General features: G+C 42.3%; 3 protein-coding genes across 3 annotated transcripts; 1 reads left to right on the top strand and 2 right to left on the bottom strand.

The window, feature by feature from the left end:
- Positions 1-386: 386 nt before the first annotated feature.
- On the bottom strand, positions 387-3,040 carry tmem35 (transmembrane protein 35). Its single transcript, XM_047585515.1, has 2 exons — positions 2,742-3,040; positions 387-1,831 (listed from the first exon to the last, which is right to left on the bottom strand). Exons 1-2 carry the CDS (start codon positions 2,859-2,861, stop codon positions 1,466-1,468), a joined length of 486 nt encoding a protein of 161 aa, XP_047441471.1. The 5' UTR covers positions 2,862-3,040; the 3' UTR covers positions 387-1,465.
- A 935-nt stretch (positions 3,041-3,975) lies between these two features.
- arl13a (ADP-ribosylation factor-like 13A) lies at positions 3,976-8,283 on the bottom strand. Its single transcript, XM_047585514.1, has 10 exons — positions 8,211-8,283; positions 6,767-6,883; positions 6,467-6,537; positions 6,124-6,376; positions 5,893-5,998; positions 5,588-5,793; positions 5,365-5,473; positions 4,762-5,044; positions 4,558-4,674; positions 3,976-4,447 (listed from the first exon to the last, which is right to left on the bottom strand). Exons 1-10 carry the CDS (start codon positions 8,228-8,230, stop codon positions 4,392-4,394), a joined length of 1,338 nt encoding a protein of 445 aa, XP_047441470.1. The 5' UTR covers positions 8,231-8,283; the 3' UTR covers positions 3,976-4,391.
- A 2,898-nt stretch (positions 8,284-11,181) lies between these two features.
- Positions 11,182-20,540, top strand: xkrx (XK related X-linked). The gene is made up of 3 exons (XM_047585807.1): positions 11,182-12,053; positions 17,428-17,687; positions 19,292-20,540. The coding sequence occupies exons 1-3, from the start codon at positions 11,704-11,706 to the stop codon at positions 20,152-20,154; spliced, it is 1,473 nt and encodes a 490-aa protein (XP_047441763.1). The 5' UTR covers positions 11,182-11,703; the 3' UTR covers positions 20,155-20,540.
- Positions 20,541-20,822: the final 282 nt, after the last annotated feature.

Here is a 20,822-nt window from a genome sequence, read left to right as displayed (position 1 = left end):
CCTAACTCCCTCCCGGCTGTAACTGACATCCTGTCCAGTTTTCATGCTTAGGGGAATGAACATAAATGGCTTCATTCTCAGTGTTAAAAGACTTGAGAAAAAGACTCTTGTGTTTGAAACATGCCATTTGTCGCTTCAGTTCACTATGGGCCCTCTTGTTGGACAGTATTAATGGTGGGACTTGTAATACAATAAAATCCTCAACAGAAAATCCCTTACTACACATGGACATGGAAAGAAAAGAATTACATTTACTGTAATTGACTGAAAATGTATAAAATTACTGCTACACAAAAGCATCCAGTGTTACAGATTTATCATATGCCAGGCTGTATTTAGTCTTTAAATACAAGCGTGCTAATAAAACAAACAATATTAAGCCAGTCTCTCCTCCAGTTCTTTATTTTAAGGATATCTTTTACAGAAATATTGTGAATCTCAAAATTGACTCCATGGTCAACTGAAATAGGAATGCTTTTCACATCTTTAAAAGAAAACACAAATAAAAACGAAAACCCATGAGACGAACCTAAGGTTAAGACTTAAAATGTGAATTACAAATGGTAAAATTCAATTCTGAACAGGCAAAAACATTTATGTTTTTTTGTTTTTTTTTTGATACGGTCATGTTCTGCTGTACAAGCTAGCAGCAGATACCTTGGGCAGTCACTGCTGTGCTGTCTTTTCCATCTAAACTTGAGATAACAGATCTGAATAAACAGAGGATATTAAGATTATCTTACTGTGGGATAAACAATATCATGCATACTCACGTGAAGACCATAGACTGTAGAAAAAGTCAGCTATGGCAATAACCTACTGAAATGAAAAAACATATGGGGATCTCCATGTTCCAGCTTTGTAAAGCAGCTTTCGGGTAACACTGAGCCAAAGTAAGACATGGATATGTAATACTCATTGATGTATAATTTGTACAAAATTCTTTGTCTGGTTTTTCGTTAATGTCCTATGCTCTTGACCAAATTAAACATGCTTGGGATTTGTTAATTATCAGTCTCTCCTAGCTACAGTATAAAAACAAATTAGAAAATCAAGCTACAAAGATTCTTTCATGAAAAACAGCATTCTCAAATCAACTTACAACATAAACGAAATTCATACTTGAGTTAAAAACACAAACACATTTAACACAGAGTAGGACTGAAATAAATAGGGACCAGACTAGTGTGGCGATGAGCTAAGCTCATCAGAGTTTCCAAGGTATGATTGTCCACAGTTATGTAGAGGATGGATGGGGTAGGAGTTCTCCATTTCACAGTAAGGGTGCAGAAGAGTAGGTAGGAGTAATCAGTCAGCCAGCTGGATGGGACAGAGGATGTGTGTGTGTGTGTGTGTTAAGTGTGTTATTACTAGGAGTGACTGTTTCCTTAGAAATCTGAATTACTACAATCCCTTGAGGCGCACCCGGTTCCCTTCGCCGTGGCTTGGACCAAAGTGGAAGATCTTAAGACTGCTTGACCTTGTTCTTTTCCTGATCGTTGATGTGCTGTTCCTCCCTGCTGTCCTCTCTCTCCGGCCGGTCATCACTCTGCCGGGCAATGAGCAATCGGCAGGTGAGCAGAATACCAAAGACCAGAGCGTGGGCATAGCGTTTCAGAGGGTCTCCTACTAGCTGGTGGAAGAACAGGACCGCCAGCATGACAAGCAGCAGCAAGAAGTTGGCCACATCCTTCGGCCTGCCTGGCACCAGGGTAAGCACCATGCCGCAACCCACCTCTAGAGAGCCAATGATCTTACGAAGCAGGACTGAGCTGATCCCAATCTTTTTCAGGCCTGGCAATGCCTTGGCATAACTCTTGTAGGCCCTTTTCTGAAACAAACAAAAAACAGAGACCTTTTTAAACATCTCTAATGTGTCTAATGTGTAACAGAGCCACACAAGCTACAATGGCTGTCTTATAGTGAGACCATTTCAGGATCATGTAAGGTCAAATGCATTTACAGTGTGTGGTTTGTGGCTGCCTCTTATTGTTCCCTGCCTGAGAATGACAGTGAGTATATGACTATGATAAGAAAATATAACTTGAGCTTCATATTGAAGACTATGAATTATAAAAATGTGAAGGCATGCCCTCTATCATCTTCTACACAGGACAGCTCAACATCAGCATCCTGGAGGTGCATCACAGAAATTGCTCGAATGCGCCGCCATTGCTTTTCAGCTGCTAAGTTGCTCTCTATATGAAACCACACACATGTAAACGGCTGTAATAAACAAGCTATCCAAACCTTCAGATCTGATTACTGTCCTCCATATAAGTTTGCATCTTTAATCGAGACCTTTCGAGCGTGTTTCACGCAAATAAGAAGCAGTCAGTCATTTATTATTCATCCCTGTGTCAGTGTGTACTGGCTAATGGCAGACGAATTTCCGACTGTTATATTTATCTATAATCCATAATGATGAATGTAGCTCTTTATAATGCCGCATTACTTTAGGGCTTGTTAAAAAATATACAAGCATAGCCTGTGTGTTAACTGTAATTACACGTTATAAAGCTAGTCTAGCCGTTTTATATAACCTTACATGAGCCTCCACTGGGGACATAACGCACCACAAAGACAGATTATAAGAGCAAGTCAGCTGAAGCGTTCATTTTCCGTATATTTTACTATTTAGGTCATCGTCTCCAGTCATTATTCGAGCCTGTCGCATCTGTAGCCGACGCAGAACAATGGCCTTTACCCCCCACAGATGGCTAAGATTTAACGACACTCACCATTTCACTGTATGCATCTTTGCTTAGTCTCGGAGTCAGCTTGATGGTTCCCATAAACACGAAAAATAAACCCAGAGCAAAAGAAAGGGCCACAATAGTTACTGTCCTTGGTGAAGGCATTGTTACAACCGCACAGGCAGCCCAGGCTCTTCTTCTCAATGAATTGAATGAAAGTCTTGACTATTTCCCGGTGTAGATGCACCAGGGGGATGGGCTTCAGGACGAACCGCAAAAAAATGGCGACGCGGTCCCTCTCTGCTCTGCATCATCCAGTAGCGGGAGACAAGTGTTATCATCCACAGCTCAAGCAGCGGTACACTTAAGCTATCACCACTTATAAGTAACGTGTTATTATAGCTGCTATAACAACAATTAACAGTAGTTTACTCTTAGAGGTAACAATTTTGACAATATACACTTGTTCAGCTTCTTTTACGAGACTTTGAGGTTGCCAAGCAACCAGTAAATACACCCGGAAGTCTCTGCACCAGTGAAAAAAAATTAGTCTCACACTCAACCCATGTTAAACCACAAATTCACACGTTAACCCATCATATTTGTACTCATTAATCACATTTGACAGCATGTACATTTTTATTATTTTTTTTTACTTGGACAGAATCTGGATTTCAACTTGGTCCCAATGTTAATGCCAAACCAAGTCTTTCCATGTTAATTCAGCTGTTTCCTTGACTTGAATCATTTTTATTTATGGTTTTGGTGTATTTCTGACAGCAGCACAACAAAAACTATGCTGTATTTTTCTTTGTTAGCCACTATACATTCACTTACATTGGACTGTGTATTAACTGGTTTGGCCATTTGTTAGTAACAACATTAACAAAGTACAAAAACGTGCATATTTCATGAGTAAAATCATTAACTCTCCTCTGATATATACACAGTTACATGTAAACCATTTGTTCACCTAAGCACACTTAATAATATAATTGTATTCAATGTATTCAATGCTTTTGCAGCGATAACTCATCACCATTAGTCGACAAACCACCAAATCTATCTTTATCTTTATTTAGCTGTTTTTGTCATAGACTCAGAAACTATTGTATGAAGACACAAATTTCCTCCATAAATATGCTGTGGATTATGCAAAAAAGGCTTGAATAATTTTAAATAGCAATGAATTTGTGCCACAAATATTTTGTGTTCAAAAAAACTTGTTACCGCTACTGTATTGTAAACATATAAGACATGCAAGTGCAGAGACAAAACGTTAATTATATATTTTTATTATTTCAGAAACATACTATTCCCAGCACACTACTCATCGCTAGAAAATTTTCAAAAAATCATACAAAAAAGGATACACTTCAAAAATCATGTTTCCCTTACATTTAGAACTGCACAAATTAATACAAACACAATCCCCCTTTTTTGGTCTCGTACACAAGTTCATCTTCAATTAGATTTTTTAAGCGATTACTAGTAGTTTTTATTATACAGACCTGCCCTTCACTACACATTGGAATCTGTAGTTTTGCTCCAAAGGTTCAGGGACCAGCTAACATGTCTACTGTGAAGGAAGTGATATAGATATAGTCATGTGTGAAGTTGTGTAGCTGTGTGGTATGCTACTGCTGTGGACCACATCCTCACACTCAGGTGGCAGGACACAACCAGGACTCACTCTCACTGTCCCTGATCCTGACGTTCCTTCAGGGCGAGTATTGCTTTTCGGTAAAGATCTATCAGGAGACAGGGTCATCTTTTTAAATTAAGGCCGTGATGTCATCATTTCAGAGTCCACAGTGTTACTGAATTTGATTGGTGAGTGGAAGAAGAGGAGGGGGCTCACCAAAGGTTGCAGAAAGGTCCACGGGCTGAGAAACAGCTTGAGGTACCCCCTCTGTGTTGATTTTGTTTTTTCTTTTGACTTTCACCATTTTCTTCTTCTTCTGCCTTTCCCCTTTACCTGGACATGGGACAAAACAGTAATTAGATTTCATTTTAAAACAGCTGACAATCAAACAAACGCAGTCAATTCATTACTTCTGACAACCTTTCAGCGGCTTCTCGTCATTGTCGGGCGATTCTGGCGCTTCCAGAGTCTCCTCTTTCACCTTGGTTTTGCGTTTCAGTTTGCCTTTTCTCTGAGGGATCAGGGCACTGTTGGCTCTGTCTCTGTGACCAGAATTTTCTTGCTCTCCTTCGTTTCCGTCACCCTCCCCTTCCTCCTCCTCCTCCTCCTCATCGTTGGCTCCTTCCTCATCTTTCCCACCTTTGTTGACCTTAACTGCCTTCTTCTTCTTGTTAGACCTCAGCTTCTTCTTCAATGTGGTCTCCTGAGAAGAAACTTTTATTTACTGTGACGCTCATAATCAAAGATGCCCTCACACATATGACAAACTTTGGGAAATAAAGGAGATACATAACTACAAACAGATGAACAGATGCACAAAGCTATTGTTGTCAGAAAGAGGCTAATTTGTCAAGCAAAACAAAAAATGCTAAAGTTGTTTTTTCAAAGTCAATATGGACATTTCTTAACAGTTTTCTGACAGTTTATTGACCACTTAAATAAAGGATTAATCGAATGCAAGTGAAAAAATGCAAGTTTATGACTGAATTATTTGTTGCATCGGTTCCCGGATGTGTCGCTGACCTTTTGCAGCATGTTTCGAATGGGTTGCAGCTTCCCTTCTCCCTTGGTCTTCTTTTCCTTGTCTTTCCGCCGATGAACCTGACGTAGGTCTGACTTGCTGGATCGCATTCTGGGGTGAGGAAATATTTGACAAAAAATGTACGGTCAGATCAATAATTCTTTCTTGCTGAAGTTGATACTGGGCTGAACAATACTGGATCATGTATATAAATGCGTCTCTTACCGTTCAATCTTAGTTTTTCTGCGTACTTTCTCAGTCTTTCCATTTTTCTCTTTCTCTCTCGGCTCCAGAGGCCTCTTGCTGTCTTGGGCTACCCGAGTACAGAGCTCTGGATAATCCAGACAGACAGCGCGCAGCAACCAGCGAAGACCTCGCAGAGTCTTTCTGTCTGACCAGCGTCTTAGGTCCATTAAGGCTGAACAAGGCTCCTGAGTGGAAACAACAAAGGTCAGTGTCTGTCCACCAGCAGCTGATTTTTCTGTCCTCCATATTTTCTTCCGTCTTAGGGAATTTTGAAGAATACTCACAATATGGCACAGAGAGCGGCTCTGGTTGACCAGCTTCTCTAGAGACAGAATCTCAATCAGTTCACCTCCCAGCAAAGCGTTCATCTTATCCTGTTTGTTAGCCAACCTGAAGAAAAAAAAAAAGATCACAATTGAATTGTTCCGTGAATTATTTCCATATGTTTGCCACCAGAGAGCACTGTTTTCACTACAAATGATGTCAAATTCAAGTATAAAGCTGAGTGTAATTACACCAGAATGGGTTTTCCAGCCACCCTTGGTTGCTTCAGCAGGTCAGTCAGAACTTCCTTCACCTCCTTTATCCTCTGCCTGTCGCTGGAGTCCACCACAAAGATGATCCCATGGGCCTCTCCGCAGAGGTCCCTCCAGGCTCCCCGTGACTCCACTGATCCTCCGACATCCAGCAGCGTGACCAGGTAGTTCTCCACTCTCAGCTCATTTCTGATGCAGCCATGGGTGGGACCTGCTTCCACACCGTGGGGGACTGCAGTGGGAAGACACAGGCAGCTCGCTTATTTTACTCCTGCTATAAAAATCGTCAGATGAATCACTCTCAAAGTCGCCAGTACATTACCTCTTAACATCCCCTTGATGGAGGACGTTTTTCCTGCTTTGTCAAGACCAACCACAAGAATGGTCACTTTCCTGTAAAGGACATAAGCATATATGAACTAAAGTAGCACAACATACCTTAAACAAATTAACTACAAATTCAGCTTATGCAAACATATTAAGACAGAAAGAAAGTCAGCCAGTAAATGTCTAAATGCACTCAACATTATTAGGCGTATATTTCAAACTTTCATTGCAGTCACTGTTGCCAGAGTTTGGCGTTTCCTTTCACTCCTTTATTTTTCAGCGAATGTTTTTGTACCTGATTGGCTCCTGAATTTTGGAAACCCAGGTGCAGCAGTTGCTCATCAGGTTGAACATGTTTACTTGGGGTGAGCAAGGTGAGCACAGTGGCCACCATCTTCTCTGGAACTGGTATCTAACAAAACAGATGGTAAAGTCACCAGGGGTCATGGCCACACAAAGATGCTTTGAGTCTGTCTCCCGTGGATTTAGGCAACATCCACAGATGGTCACTACAGACAATGTTCACTGCCAAAAGTTAAATACTTTTTTCTTTCTACCTTTTGTTGGATCAGTTTATTTTGTAGTCGCTCTAAATACAAATAAATATTTGCCTTTTTTTCTCCTCTCAGTAGCTAATGTTTTCTTGTATGGGCCTGATTATGTGTGTAAAGCCCTCCCCTGTTAAAGCTTTCTGCCACGTCATGAGAACTATGAGTAGTCGCATTAGTGCACATGCAGCAGGTGTGTCTGAGGTAGTCGGGCCATGTGCTAAAAAAAAACACTGATAGATCTTCGAGGTCTTTGTCCAGAGCATCTGCTCAGGCTCAGTAATCTGCTAAAGCCAGTTTAGAATGGCCCGCTTTTACAGTGTTAAAGAGCTGACCCACATTTGTTTTCATTGTGGAAGAGGTCTTCACAGTTATATTCATAAGGCATCTGAAATCACTTTTATTTCCTGAAAAACACTGTAAGTGCAAAAAACAGTGCGGAAACAAAGGCCACTGGACTAGTTGGGCTTTAAAGACATTTCATAAATGTCTGACTGGGGGGTTTTATTTGAAACATCTGTCCACCTGAAACTCACATGTGTAGGGTCTGTTAACAACTACATACTTATGGGAGGTACTCTAATGACAGTATATATTCAAATATAATATAAAATTAAAAACTGACATAAAAGTTTTGACCAACTAAGCTATTACAACAATCCTACACTAGATCAACATTTGTATAATTTGTACTTTTTTACTAAAAGCAATCCTGTGTTTGTGTGTAAAACATTTGACTAATGACAATGAGAAAACATGGCACACGGGGTAAAAGGCAAGAAATCAGTTGATCAAAACAATACTGTACGTAAAAATTCAATTGCTCTAGACATTGTATAGGTGAAATTAGTGATAAGCCTTTAAAAAAAAATTATCTCAGTAAATGATATTAAAGACAATGAATACAATAATTACAATAAACAGTTAAAAACAGATAATCTCAGTAATAATAGCTCTGAAAAGCTGTTGATGTAAACAGTAAACCTATCCGAGGCTAATAGTTTAATTATTTGTACTTTTTGCTAAAAGAAATAAAGTTTTACTAATATTTCAGATCAGTAAACTTTGCACATGTATGGATCAAAACATATCATTTTAAATTCGCCTGGCATCAGACTACCACTGCCTAATTGACTACATGTAAAACTTATGGATTTTAAAGATTGAACAAGATGCTTGAGGAATACTTACAGAATTAAGTCTGTATCCATTCATTTGGTTGCGTGTGCGTCTCTGCTAACATCTTGTACCCATCTGCTACAGAACTAATAAGGCTCACACTAAGCCTTTGGTCACCCCATGTGGGAGGCGCAACCTCGAGAATTGTTGTTCTGGCATTTCATCCAATCCCAGAGCTCCCTGAGCTAAATGTCAATCCCATTGGATGACAACATTCTTCTTTAACTCGACAAAAGGAAGGTGGATATATCTGTACGGGAAACCCAAATGTGTTGTGTGGTGTGATCTGTGACATGCAGTGATCTCCTTTCCTTGTAGGTGGCAGAAAGTGGAAGCATGTGGAGCTTTTGAACCGATTTAGGATGTACGGTTTTAGAGATGATGACGTGACATGGTCCTGCAGGCTCACACCACAAGTGTACTTGTTTACAAGTATAGCTGGAACTCAAGGTTTCTCTACAGCCTCCCTATGTTTTGTCACATTTTATTTGATTAGATGTGGCAAGATGATAAAATCCCAAATAACAGTGGTTAGGTCTGCGGTGGATAGATGGTGTGCTGTTATGTGCATGTATATCATGCAGTTAATGTATTTAATTTTTAACATATTCCACTTTATTTTATTATGGGATCTCTTTTTTTAACAACACTTAGCTTGATTGTTTATAATTTAGTTTATTATTCCTGATAACTTAAATATATATACAATCAATATGCATAATTAAGAGGAAAGAAGATGTGATTATACGTCAGGTGAAAACAGATTAGGAAAGTTAATCTACCATGCCACATTTTATTTAAGAAAGAGAATGAGATGAGCTTTATACATTTATCTGTCTAAAGAAGGATCAACTCAATATTATTACATAATGGTGTTACTATAATAACTAAGCCTCTCCCATACATTCTGTAACGTAACACTGACCACTAGATGGCCTCACATTCACAGGGTCTATTTTCACTGCCAGTGGGTGCTTTGCCTCATATAGTCGTCTGTGTTTGTTTCAGTCCCTGACAAGATAAGATGTTTCCACTGAAGCTACAGGAAGTCTCACTTTAGTCTTCACTGAACAAGCTTTGCTCGAGTGTATCTGCAAACTCTGCACCTATCTAACTCTACACTACATAAACAGCTACATTGGCTGAAACAGATTTCTCCAGCAAATCATAGACATATGACTGTTTAGTGACATCTTTCAGAGACTCAGCGGTGTCTGTGCAAGCTTTATCTCATTATGTCATTAAACCAATGTCCAATCAGGTGCTGCCCTCCTCTGCTGAGTAAACTCCTCCAGACGACAGCCCTGCGTCAGCTCACTCACACACACACACACAAACACACATAAATACGCAGACAAACAAGCGTGCTTGCACGCGCACACACACGCACAAACATGCACGCAGGCTGCTAAAACAGCAGCAATTGGGAACCACTCCCTTTCTGCTCCAGTTGGCAACATTGCTGACATATTTCAGAGACCCCCCTCCCCACTCCCCAACTGCTGAATTTGTGGTCACCGAGTGTTTTATTAGTATGGGCTGTTAATATTTTTGCTAGATATATACCTTTTTTTCTAGATTTAGACTAGAAGATAGAAACCAGTCCTGTCTGTGTGATAAATATAAGTTACAGCTGGGAGACCTTGACCTCGCAGAAGCACTGTGAATAGGAGAAAAATGCTATTTTCTTACTCTGTTTACAAAACAAAACCTCCTATCTGTGCATCTAAAACTCACAATTTAGCATGTGTGTATATCTATATCGTTTTTTTTAACTTGTATGTGCACATAAAATATGGTTATTTTGGGGTACTACTGTAAGACTCAAGCACACATTTAGACAGCTGTTGATCAGCGTTCAAATAGTTCAAAACAAAGAGAGGGCACGTGGTTTATTTGAACTGTTGTGAAGGATTTAAAATAGCCTGGCAGTTTATACTTTCAGTTACCAGGCTGGCTGCTGGTAATACAGTATACTGGGAAAGGTTTGGTTCTGTGTAATGAGGTTTTTGTTTTCCACTTCCCCATGGCTCCACTGATCACACGGCCTGTCTGATCTGAAGCACTGATCCACATCGCTGCTTCAACAAACACATGCATTAGTAATGACAACACACGGTGTCTAGCTCCTTCAGAATGTCTAGCTCATGTCACATGGACTTTGAGGGGATCTGATTAGACCGGAAGACGTTGTCATGTTTGGGATGAGCTGCGTCCAAACAATGAACCACTCCTTTTGTTCTTATGCAGCTAAAGAAAAGTTTCATCCACTAGTTTAGAAGTTTCCCAGTAGAAATGTTCGGTATTCCGGTGCAGCTGGTGTACTTCTCATGCACCTTACAAAGAGATAAGCTAACACTTGTTTGCATAAGTAGTTGTGCAAATCAATTCGTTCTGCTCATTTGTATCACAAAAACCTGTCCAATGTGGATGTGCTTTATCAAATAGCAATGTGGAAATGCACGTGTACCGAATAAGATTAAGTGATGTTTTAATAGCTGCTACGGTGTGTGTGTGTGTGTGTGTGTGTTGGCTGCACCTGTTCGTGTGGCTGCTCCACTCTCAGGCCTGCAGGTCACTCTAACAAGGCCAAGCCCACCATGTCGGTGGAAACTAAAAATGGAAGTGCTGGAGAAACTGATCTGTCTGTGCTCGCCCTCTACAGTATTTCCATTTGGATCAGACAGACAGTGCATGCTGAAATACTGCATGTTTCTCACTGTATTCTCTCACTCTCTAGATAGATAGATAGATAGCCTAGTATGGTGTATTTGCAAACTTCTTTAGCATAACAAATATGGTGCTTTGAAAGGCTCCTGCAGGCTCGTCTTTCAGGTTTTTAGAATATGTTTCTATGTGAGTATATTTGCACAGTTTGACCGTTTTTTTTCTCTCGAGAATTAACTCTAACCGTTTTGTTTATTTTGAAAAGGCCGCCCATCACTTCCGGGTTGGTCCTGCGTGATTTGACGTTGACGCTGTTGCCTTAAAAAAAAAAAAAAAAACACGACAATCAAACTCGACCCGACAGCAGTCACCGAAGAGGGCCGATGAGAGGGAGACACCCAAATCTCCCCCACGGTCCGCAGTCAGTCTCCTCTTATGTTTGAAAGTGGGACTTACTGGAGGGTTTAGATCCCCTCTGAGTTTGGACCGTGGTCTCCGGGCTGGAGTTTCTGTCAAGCCTGAACTGTGCCGATCCTGCACCCAGACTGACTGACGGTGCTACGGCAGCACACGGGCGGCGAGGTGGTTCTCTCCGGGATTCATCGCCCCACGCGGGACGACAGCGCCACGTAGGACACAGCCCTGAAGTCAGACCAATTTAAAACCCCTGCGGGGCTGCTTTTCCTCGGCCCTAACAGTGAAGTTAACGTCAGATGCGATGGGACGCCGGCGATGATCAACTCGGAGGAAAGTTGGGAGAGACGGCGCATCAAAGGAAGTATTCACAAAAAGGGACATTTTTTGGAGCTCGTTTTAAGGTCGTTTCAAGCGCTTTGACATGTTGGAAGTGACCACGGAGGAGGAGAGGGAGGAGAGCATGGACGCGGAGCAGTGCCCCGAGGCGAACGGGGTCACGACGGTGGTGTCAGCCTGGCGGGTCCGGGGCCGCCCTCCGCTCAGCGTCCTGCTGACCACCTTCCTCTACTTGGCGGAGTTCATCACCGCCGCCGTGCTCAGCAGCCGCTACCACAAGACGGAGGACGTCATCTGGATGAGCTTCACCATCACCTTCATGCTGGTGCCCGCCGTGCTCATTCAGCTCACCCTGACCTTCATCCACAGGGACCTGGGCAGGGACCGGCCCCTGGTCCTCTTCCTGCACCTGCTGCTGCTCGGCCCCGTCATCAGGTGGGTCAGGGTCAGGGGCCTTGATTTGGTTCATTGTCCCGCATTTGTGTACCTCACTGGACATGCAAGTTCCTCTTAATTGAGTATCACATTTGAATATGAGTGCAGACATAATTTTATCGTACTGGACACGAGCATGCCTACAACATTTAAGTGAAAATCTAACTAAAAACTATTGAATTAGTAGGATTTTATCAGAAAAAATGTTTGTTTTTCCCCCCATAAATACTCATCATATGTGTAAGAGTGTCAGTGATTGATTCACCATTTTCAATAAGATTTGATGCTTTCGCGTTCATAATAAACTTCTTATATCCTGGGATGTGAAAACGTAAACGACATCTATTTTCTTACCTCCTAGAAAAAGAAATGAACTGGGAAAACAACATGCACATTAAATGAAGGGTGGAAATAAATGATGTGCCGCCCTATGTCTTGATGGCAGCTTCCGCTCTCCACTAATGGTGCAGGACAGCTAATGGGATCCAACTGGACAATCTGTGCAGAGTGCATTAAAGCCCTGCAGTCATCTTCAGCGTTGGACCCTGACTAAAGCTAAACTAAAACAGCAGACTGATTAGACTATCAACAAAAACGTACAATTAGCTTTCAGTTTCGTAGCTACAACTAAGATGAAAGCAATGCAAGAATACGGCCTACATGAATGTCATGATGTAACAGAATGAGTTTTGCTATGATGAGTGTTGTTTAGCTTTGGCGGCGTTTTAGACTCACTTGCCAGTTCGCTAGTTACACTAATAACAAATGCATTCTGATGTGACAGTCCTGCATTAAGGTTATAGTATTAAGCATTAGTCTAAAGTAACTGAGAGGGCTGTTGATTCAACAGTGTTTTCATTTTGGGAGCTGTGGATTGTCGTACTGTTGAATTGTACTGAGATGTACTGACGCACGTTTCTATTATTTTGACAACCCCGTTTCAGTCAGTGGTCAGCGAACTCAGTGGATCTGTAATCATCATAAAATGTCAGATAAAGTGCCGGACTTTCACTAGTTTAAAGATGTGTACCTATTTATCTGACAACTGGGTGCAATTCCCAATTGTTTTGGCAAATTATTAATTATTTCTGCTGTTTTTAAGGCAAAAATAATGAAAAATATGCTCTCAATCTAACTAGTGATTGTCTGCCTCTTATGGTTCATCTTAAAATTGTGTTTGAATAATTTGGGGAAACAAGATAATTTAATTCCATATATTACACATTGGAATAAATAATCTTATGATTTATCAACAATAAAACAGCTGCAGCCTTTACGCTCGTCAGCGTATTAAATCAGTCGGGATCATTTCGGTTGAAATCCTGTTTTTGCTCTGAATAACAATTACACATTTGGGTTTTTGGTCACTGAATCACACTCCAGATGGAAAGCGCATGCGCTGTGACGAGCATGAATCGCTGCCTGCACATGACAACCTCCCACACCATCAAACCTTCAAAACCAACTGCCATTTCCTGTAAATATGCCACATCTCATGTGTACCCCGTCATACCTCCCGTCAGCAGACCCTGCACAGCTCCTAACACAAGCTAAAAATGACGACTCCACTCAGTTGTATGACCTCATTTCAGGACAAGGACAGCTGATCAGGCCTGGCTGAATCACATGAAGGACAGAAGTGGCAAAAGGGGGTTGTTTATGTTGCCAGAAAAGGCTTCTAGATATGATACCTGGGCATAAAGATCTATCCTGACTTTTAGAAAACTGGCTCAGTTTCCTGGGAGGAGTTCTGTTTGTCGTCCTACAGCCTTGGTACCTGTTTGTCGAACCATGAGTCATGTAAGACGATGTAGGTGGAGACTCATCCACAAGCGTGGTGTGAAATTCAAACCTACCCTCCTTAGACTCCTTCTGCCTCTGAACTTTGATTTGTTGAGCAGAGGCCTCAGAGGTGCTGTTGTGAATTGTAAGACTTAGCTGAAGGGTGTGTTCTTTTATAGTGCATGGAGAGGTTCAGTGTTGTGTTTGGCTTTAGGTCTGATACAGCGGAAGGAATGTTTTGCAGAACAAAGTGTAACTAAAAGAGATGTGGAGGGTTTGGTTTATACCTCAGCTAAAATCTAATGTATTTCAAAACCTTTTGCTGTTGCTGTTTTGATGCAGCTGATGTATTCTAACAGTTTGAACACAACTTCTCATCGAATTGAATGTGTATAAATGCAAAATGAAAGGAAAAGTCCCACTCAGCCCTCTGTATTAAAATGACGAAAGTGATCTTATCTTCGGCCCTGAGCCAACCGTTTCATTTGAACTCTCATCATTGTGTCAGCTCAAAGGATCTGCACTTCCTGCTTTACCCGTTCTGCTATTTTGGCTTCAAGAGCCTCACATATCGGGTCAGTATAACACGACACGACACCCTTCAGTTTTACAGTTTCCACATTTGAGATAAAACCCCAATGAATGAGTCAGATAGACCACCTGCAGCTCTGCATGGTGGGGGCATTTTTAGCCTGCCCGTAGTTTACCACAACAATGATGTAGCTGAAAGCCAGGGCGCATTCACACTTCCACCACATTTGCTATGAGGAACCTGCTGTGGTGGCAGCGGATTTATTTGTCTGGTGGGTGGTTTCGTTCTCAAGAGGCTGCAAAGACAAAGAGATAAGGCCTCGGATGTATCAAATTTAGTGGGATTACGCACGCTGTAAACATCAGCTTCCTCCTACTGACAGTAAGGTGTTGGAGGGAACGTTCAGGAACCGCAGTCTCCTGATTAATCAAATGTACAGTACGCTCAGGGAGACGGTTTTTAAAACAGCGTCACTCATTTCTAGCCTGCAGTGACATGTAAAATGTAACAAACTGGTTTAAATTGAACCAAAAAATGAAACACAACTGTAGATGTTATGTATCAGAGAAATGATCTATATATATCACTGTGGTGCTGCAATAGACGCCCCAGAAGAAGCATTGATTGGTTTTATTCTCTGATACGTACAAAAGAAAAACTGTCCAGATAAAACACAAATATGCTTAAGCTACCCAAAACAAGTTCATGTCGGCTAATCACTGATATTGTGTGTGCAGGAGACATTAAAGAACAAATATGATAAAAAAATAAAAGATTTCATTCTCAAGTTTGTAATGAGGAGGAAAAAATGAGCACATTCTGCTTTTTGTTTTCTACTTGAGCCCCAAATTTTGAAGCTGTAAGATTCCGTTTCCTTAAGAAGCGCAGATAGACTGAAGAGAAGATCAGATAAGTGTGATGGTGCTGCAGAAGAATGCGAGTAGCTTTAAACTAAAAGCAGCCCCTATCAGTCTGCTTCCTTTTGATCCTGTGCACCTAGGAACGCTCTGGTTAAGCCAGGGAGTGGAACACAGCAGGCAATCTCGAAGTACTTTCTGGTCTGTGCAGCCAAGCTGGCTGTACCTCTGATGTAAACGCTCGCTGCTGTGATCATCTGTCACATCTTTTAATGCAGGAGTGAGTCCAGGAAACAAACATTGAGATTGTGGCTAAAGCTCAGATCGATCTGCTCTGTTCGTCTGTTTCATTTCCAGTTCTTCTTATTCTGTTTCTGTGGTGCCCTGAACAAATCACCTCTGCTCCTTCTTGCCTCAGATGGGAGGCTTCCTGTGTAACTTGGGGATGGCGTAATTGCGGATCTTGTGGCTGCATGGTCAAACATGCCATATCTGGAATCGAAGGAATTTTAACTCATAATGTTTACAGATAACTACATGGGTATATGCTATTTTTTCTGAGAAGGATCCACACAGTCAACATGAAATCAGATTCCCTATTCAGGGTTGTCTGCTTCCAGGAGAACTTTGTTCTGACTTGTTCGCCATTTCCAAAAACAGAGACACACCGGATAATTACAGTGTCAGGTTGGGCCAGTCTCAGCACGCGTAGCTTTAATGTTGTGTGTTAGAAAGGCCATGCCTGTGAGCCTAATGGCATCCCCAGTGGCCAAAACAGGATGGTCTTGCTAAAGAGCTGTCGGATTTCCTGCCGCGTTGCCCTATAAGCAGAGAGTATCAGTCATTCTAGGTGCTTGTTTGAAAAAGCAGTTCCTCTTCTTTTGGAAGGTATTTGTCACACGATGCTGCTGTTTCAAACACCGCAGGAACAGATTGCATGTTTAGACAAACACCGTACAGCACGGCTGCCTGTGTTTCCTTTTTATAAATCCATAAGATGCTGCCTTTGGAATTCAGCGTATTGATCCTCTTGGCTAATGCATTCTTCTGGCACGCCTTTTATTCCTACCCTAAGTGAAATTCAGTCTGCCTTGCAGTCGTTAGACAGTCTCCTAAGTGCACGTTGGCTGGTGTTCAGTATCATCGTCCTGAATACTGAGTACACTGCGCTGTCAGATTTCCAAGGAATGGCTATTAGTAAATCAGGTTTTTGTGCCTTTCCCTGTTACTAAAGCTGAATGTCCCCTAACTAACAGCATGAAGAATAAAATGATGTGTGTGAAGATAGGTGGCTTCCTGTGAATAAGGACGAGGTTTCTCTTGCCCGGCCTCCAAAGTTTGGGTCAAACACAGTTCAGGGAGGACGGCCGGGGAGATGTCCCACGCTACAGTTTCGCTACCAGAAGCAGCTGAAGCAACAGCGCCTGGAAATGCATTCCAGCACAGTGATGTGAGATTTAGTGCTGCAGCGGGGGCCTCGGAGCGCTTGGGCGTTGTGAGCTGAATACAGATGTGAAGCATGTTTGACTTCAGTCGAATATCATTCAGAATTATTCAGTTTTGACATTTTGTTGAGTTGAAAACTTTCGGTTCTTCCGGTTTTGGTGATTTCCCATTTTAAGGTTTTATGTTGATATTTGTTCAAGATACACACACTTGATTGAAAGTAAACAGTCTTCACTTCTTAGAAAACCCCCTTTCAGTGTAAAACCGGTTTCTTTCCTCATGAGTGGTGTCGACTTCCCTCCTGACCGACCACAGAGAGCATTTACCTTGCAAACGTTACCACACCCTGAAATCTTCAGTGGGTCGTTCATGCCCTTCTGTCTTCTGACTGCCCTCTGCTGGAGCCTTATTGCCCTGTTTGTGTTTGTTTAGCTGTGATTTACAAAGACGCGTCTGTTTATTACATGAAATTAGAGCGGTGTTTTGTCACTGTCCCTAAATGTCAGATTTCTTAAGTTCTAAAATCAAACTGCAACAACGGGCATCTGACTCACATTTCACTCATGTGTTTGCTTAACCTACCTCTGTTACCCTTACATGGTCACAAAGCGATGATTAATGTTGATGTTTCAACACACACACACACACACTACGCCTCCCGTCGTGGTTTCCTCTAACATAAATGTAACATTACACTGCCCTCTGTTGGTGTGAAAATATTACCTCAGCCTCACTCCCTCCTCTCTGATTTCCTCAGGTGCGTTGAGGCCCTGGTGGTCTATTTCAAGGCAGGTAAGCAGGAGGAGCCGTACGTCACCATCTCCAGAAAGATCAGCCTGAAGAAGGGGCGTGGGACACCCATGGAGTGGGAGATCGGACAGTCGGAGCGCATTCTGGCCATGCACAGGAACGCCTTCAAACGCACGGCCGTCATCCAGGCTTTCCTGGGCTCCACGCCTCAGCTGACTCTGCAGCTGTACGCCACCATTCAGGAGAAATACGTCCTCCCTATAAGATGTAAGAATCACTGAGGTTTCAACCTGCTCTTCCAGAGTATGGGTGTCTTAAAAAAAGTTAAATTAAAAAATGACAAAGGTGGGCAGGTCTTTAAGTTTGTGTAAATGCACTCAAATAAGGATTTTAAAATAGCCTTGAATGAAACATGAAGAGAGTTAGCAGCCATGCTAGCAGCTCTGTGCAGCTGTACTTACACCTGAGCTTAACAAGCTGCAGCATTCGTTAGCACGTTAACTTCATTGACATCAGGCATCAAAAAATACATCTTCTTCTGAGCTCTACAGTTTTAGCAAAAAATGGAGAAAGGTTTGTTCAAATCTAATAACTCATGATCCATAAGAGAATGAATGAATTCATTTATTTCAAACGTGTATAAAACATGTAATGATTTGTGCATACAAAGACAGAAATAATGATTATAAACCAAAAAACAAGACAAAAAGAAGTAAATGCCTTTTCTTTTTATTCCTCAGTTTGCATCATCATTTGTTCTGTTCCATATAAATATAGAAAAACATATCTATATTACATTAATATCTATAAAAACATACAATTTTTAAATATACTACTAAATATACAGGTTATTGTGATATCAGTAGCAGTGTATCTCAGTAGGGTCCATGACCGTCTGCACTTGTTGGTCCTCTCTGGTCTTCATCAAGTTGCTGTAAAACCTGTGTGTTTGATCCGTTATTTATCCACAAAGATGCAAACCAAAGGTTGTAGCATATCTGACTGGACATTGAAGTCCTACTTCTACTTGATCAGGGTGGAGTCTGTTCACGTTGTAGGTGTCCAACATGTCCCATCAGATGGTTTTACTGTGTGTATGATACACTGCTGCTTCCATACACCAGTCTGTTTACTGCCACCAATCCCAAACTTAACTTCATCTGTAAATAAGATTTTTTTTTTTTTTTTCCGAGTATCTTCTCTTTGTAGCCCATCCTGAACAGTTTCCATGTGTTTCCACTCATGGGAAGTGGTTTCGAGGTGCTAATCATCCTCTGAGACACAATGAGCAGCCTCGAGTTTCGCTGCTTTTCACAGTAAATTCAGTGCTTTGATGTGTTTTTTTGTTTTTTGTTGTTTTTTTTCTCGATACAAACTGGTCTCCTTTGAAACCTTCAGTCTTGCCATGAGTTGATTCCTTTTTTATGAGAGTAATTTGACTTCTGATATGAATGTTAACCAGGTGTACTGTAATATACTGTTTTTGGACAATGTAACATTTTGACCTGATGGTGGCACTAGAGGAAAAACAATGGGGATTCATCCTGAGTTGAGAATCTCACAGCTATCAAACGTCTTGTTAACTTAGCCCTGATAACACTTTCACTATCCCAACTGAAACCTGATGAACAGACACATTTATAGCAAATGAACGGTCTTGATTCACTCTGAACAGATCAAAAGCACACCTGAAGCACCTGAACGCTGCATTTAGTCTTAATTATTTCTTGTTCGCTTTACATGATCAGAGTTATTCAGATTGATGGCCAGAGTGACCTCAGGGTTTTAACCCCTTTTGATTGAACCTTTTTGATCGGTCTAGTGTTGCTGTGGATGTTTGTCTAACAGATGGCTTCTGTCCATGTCCACAGTGACCCTGATGGTCATCACGCTGATCTCCATCACATACGGGGCTCTCGTGTGCAGCGTCCTGGCGATCCAGATCAGATTCGACGACTACAAGGTGCGGCTGCGTCCTGCCGCCTACCTGTGCATGATCGTGTGGAGAGGGCTGGAGATCGCCACGCGTGTCACCGCTCTGGTCCTCTTCAGCACGGCGCTCACGCACTGGGTCATCCTCGTCGGCATGGTCAACCTGCTCTTCTTCTTCTTCCTCCCCTGGGCTGAGTTCTGGGTCAGGAAAGGCTCGCTGACTGAGGGCGTGGAGAAGGACTTCACCAAGCTGGACACCGTAGTGGTGCTGTGCATGTTCACGCTGCTGTACGCCTGCATCAACGTCTTCTGCTGGTCGGCCGTGCAGCTCGACCTCAACCACCGGGAGCTCATCGAGAAAAAGCAGCACTGGGATCGCCTGGCTTTGTACTACAGCAGCCGCTTCGTGGAGAACCTCCTCCTCATCACGCTTTGGTACTTCTTCAAGTCGGACTTCTACGAGTACGTGTGCGCCCCGTTGCTGGTCGTCCAGCTGGTGATCTGCTACAGCTTGGCCGTGCTCTTCATGCTCCTCTTCTACCAGTTCTTCCACCCCTGCAGGCGCCTCTTCAAGCACAACGTCCACGACTGCCTGCGCTGCATCTGCTGCCGTAAAGGGGGGCGCGGAGAGAGGGGGAAGCGGGGGAAGACACCCTCGTACTCCACGGCCGCCACCATGGTGCTGGTGTCGGAGGAGCCCCTGGAGCTGCTGGACCCTCAAAACTCGCAACCTTTTGACCCCACCAACGAGCTGGGGGAGCGGGAGACGGCCATCGTTGAAGACATGATGGAGGCGGCGTGAGAATGGCCTCGACTCGGTATTGACGCTGGGGGTGCGCTCATGATCAAGAGGTTAACACGATGTGCTCGAGAACAAATTTTCCCTCGTCTCTTAAGTGCACGAAACTTCACTAATCCACGGTCCCGATGGCGACTCCTCATGTCGTTATCGAGGACAATTATATACACTAAGGGCACCACGAGGCCTCTGAATACCAAAGAATGTAGCATGAGTTGTGCACAAAGGCCTCTGTTGAGGGAGCAGCACTGAGCCAGGTGTGAGGGAAACGTGCCAAGTGTGTCTGAAGTGCCTACAACACTGACCGCTACGTGCCCAGTTTACTTCCTTTCCGGGTTTTCACGTGTGAAAGCCCCTTTGCACATGTTTGCATCTGCACTTACGAAAAAGAAAAAAGAAAAAAGAAGAGCAGGAGGGAATGAAAAGGTCAGAGGAACGTTCATTTTTCTTCCTTACACCCAGCTGCTGTGATGAATGCCTTTTGTTGTTCACTGTCCAGTCTGGTTGCCTTGATAATTAATAATAATAATATGAGAAAAGTTTAGTGCAAAAAAAAAGAAAAAAAAGAATTGGTGGGAATACTCTGTTAAATAGTTTAGTGAATATGTTCATTCAGATTTAATTGCATTTAACAAAACCGACACTACATAAGCTCCGCCTTTATTGAAGTG

Source organism: Mugil cephalus, chromosome 5 (assembly GCF_022458985.1).
Source record: "Mugil cephalus isolate CIBA_MC_2020 chromosome 5, CIBA_Mcephalus_1.1, whole genome shotgun sequence".
Taxonomy (NCBI): Eukaryota; Metazoa; Chordata; class Actinopteri; order Mugiliformes; family Mugilidae; genus Mugil; species Mugil cephalus.
This window is presented reverse-complemented; position numbering and strand designations above follow the sequence as displayed.

Coding starts and splice junctions, on each gene's coding strand:
- tmem35 (XM_047585515.1), bottom strand. CDS start 2,861: ATGCCTTCACCAAGGACAGTAACTATTGTGGCCCTTTCTTTTGCTCTG. Junction 1,832..2,741: donor AAGATGCATACAGTGAAATG/GTGAGTGTCGTT, acceptor TGTTTGTTTCAG/AAAAGGGCCTACAAGAGTTA.
- arl13a (XM_047585514.1), bottom strand. CDS start 8,230: ATGGATACAGACTTAATTCT. Junction 6,884..8,210: donor ATGGATACAGACTTAATTCT/GTAAGTATTCCT, acceptor CTGTTTTGTTAG/ATACCAGTTCCAGAGAAGAT. Junction 5,999..6,123: donor GCTGGAAAACCCATTCTGGT/GTAATTACACTC, acceptor TTTTTTCTTCAG/GTTGGCTAACAAACAGGATA.
- xkrx (XM_047585807.1), top strand. CDS start 11,704: ATGTTGGAAGTGACCACGGAGGAGGAGAGGGAGGAGAGCATGGACGCG. Junction 12,054..17,427: donor CTGCTCGGCCCCGTCATCAG/GTGGGTCAGGGT, acceptor TGATTTCCTCAG/GTGCGTTGAGGCCCTGGTGG. Junction 17,688..19,291: donor ATACGTCCTCCCTATAAGAT/GTAAGAATCACT, acceptor CCATGTCCACAG/TGACCCTGATGGTCATCACG.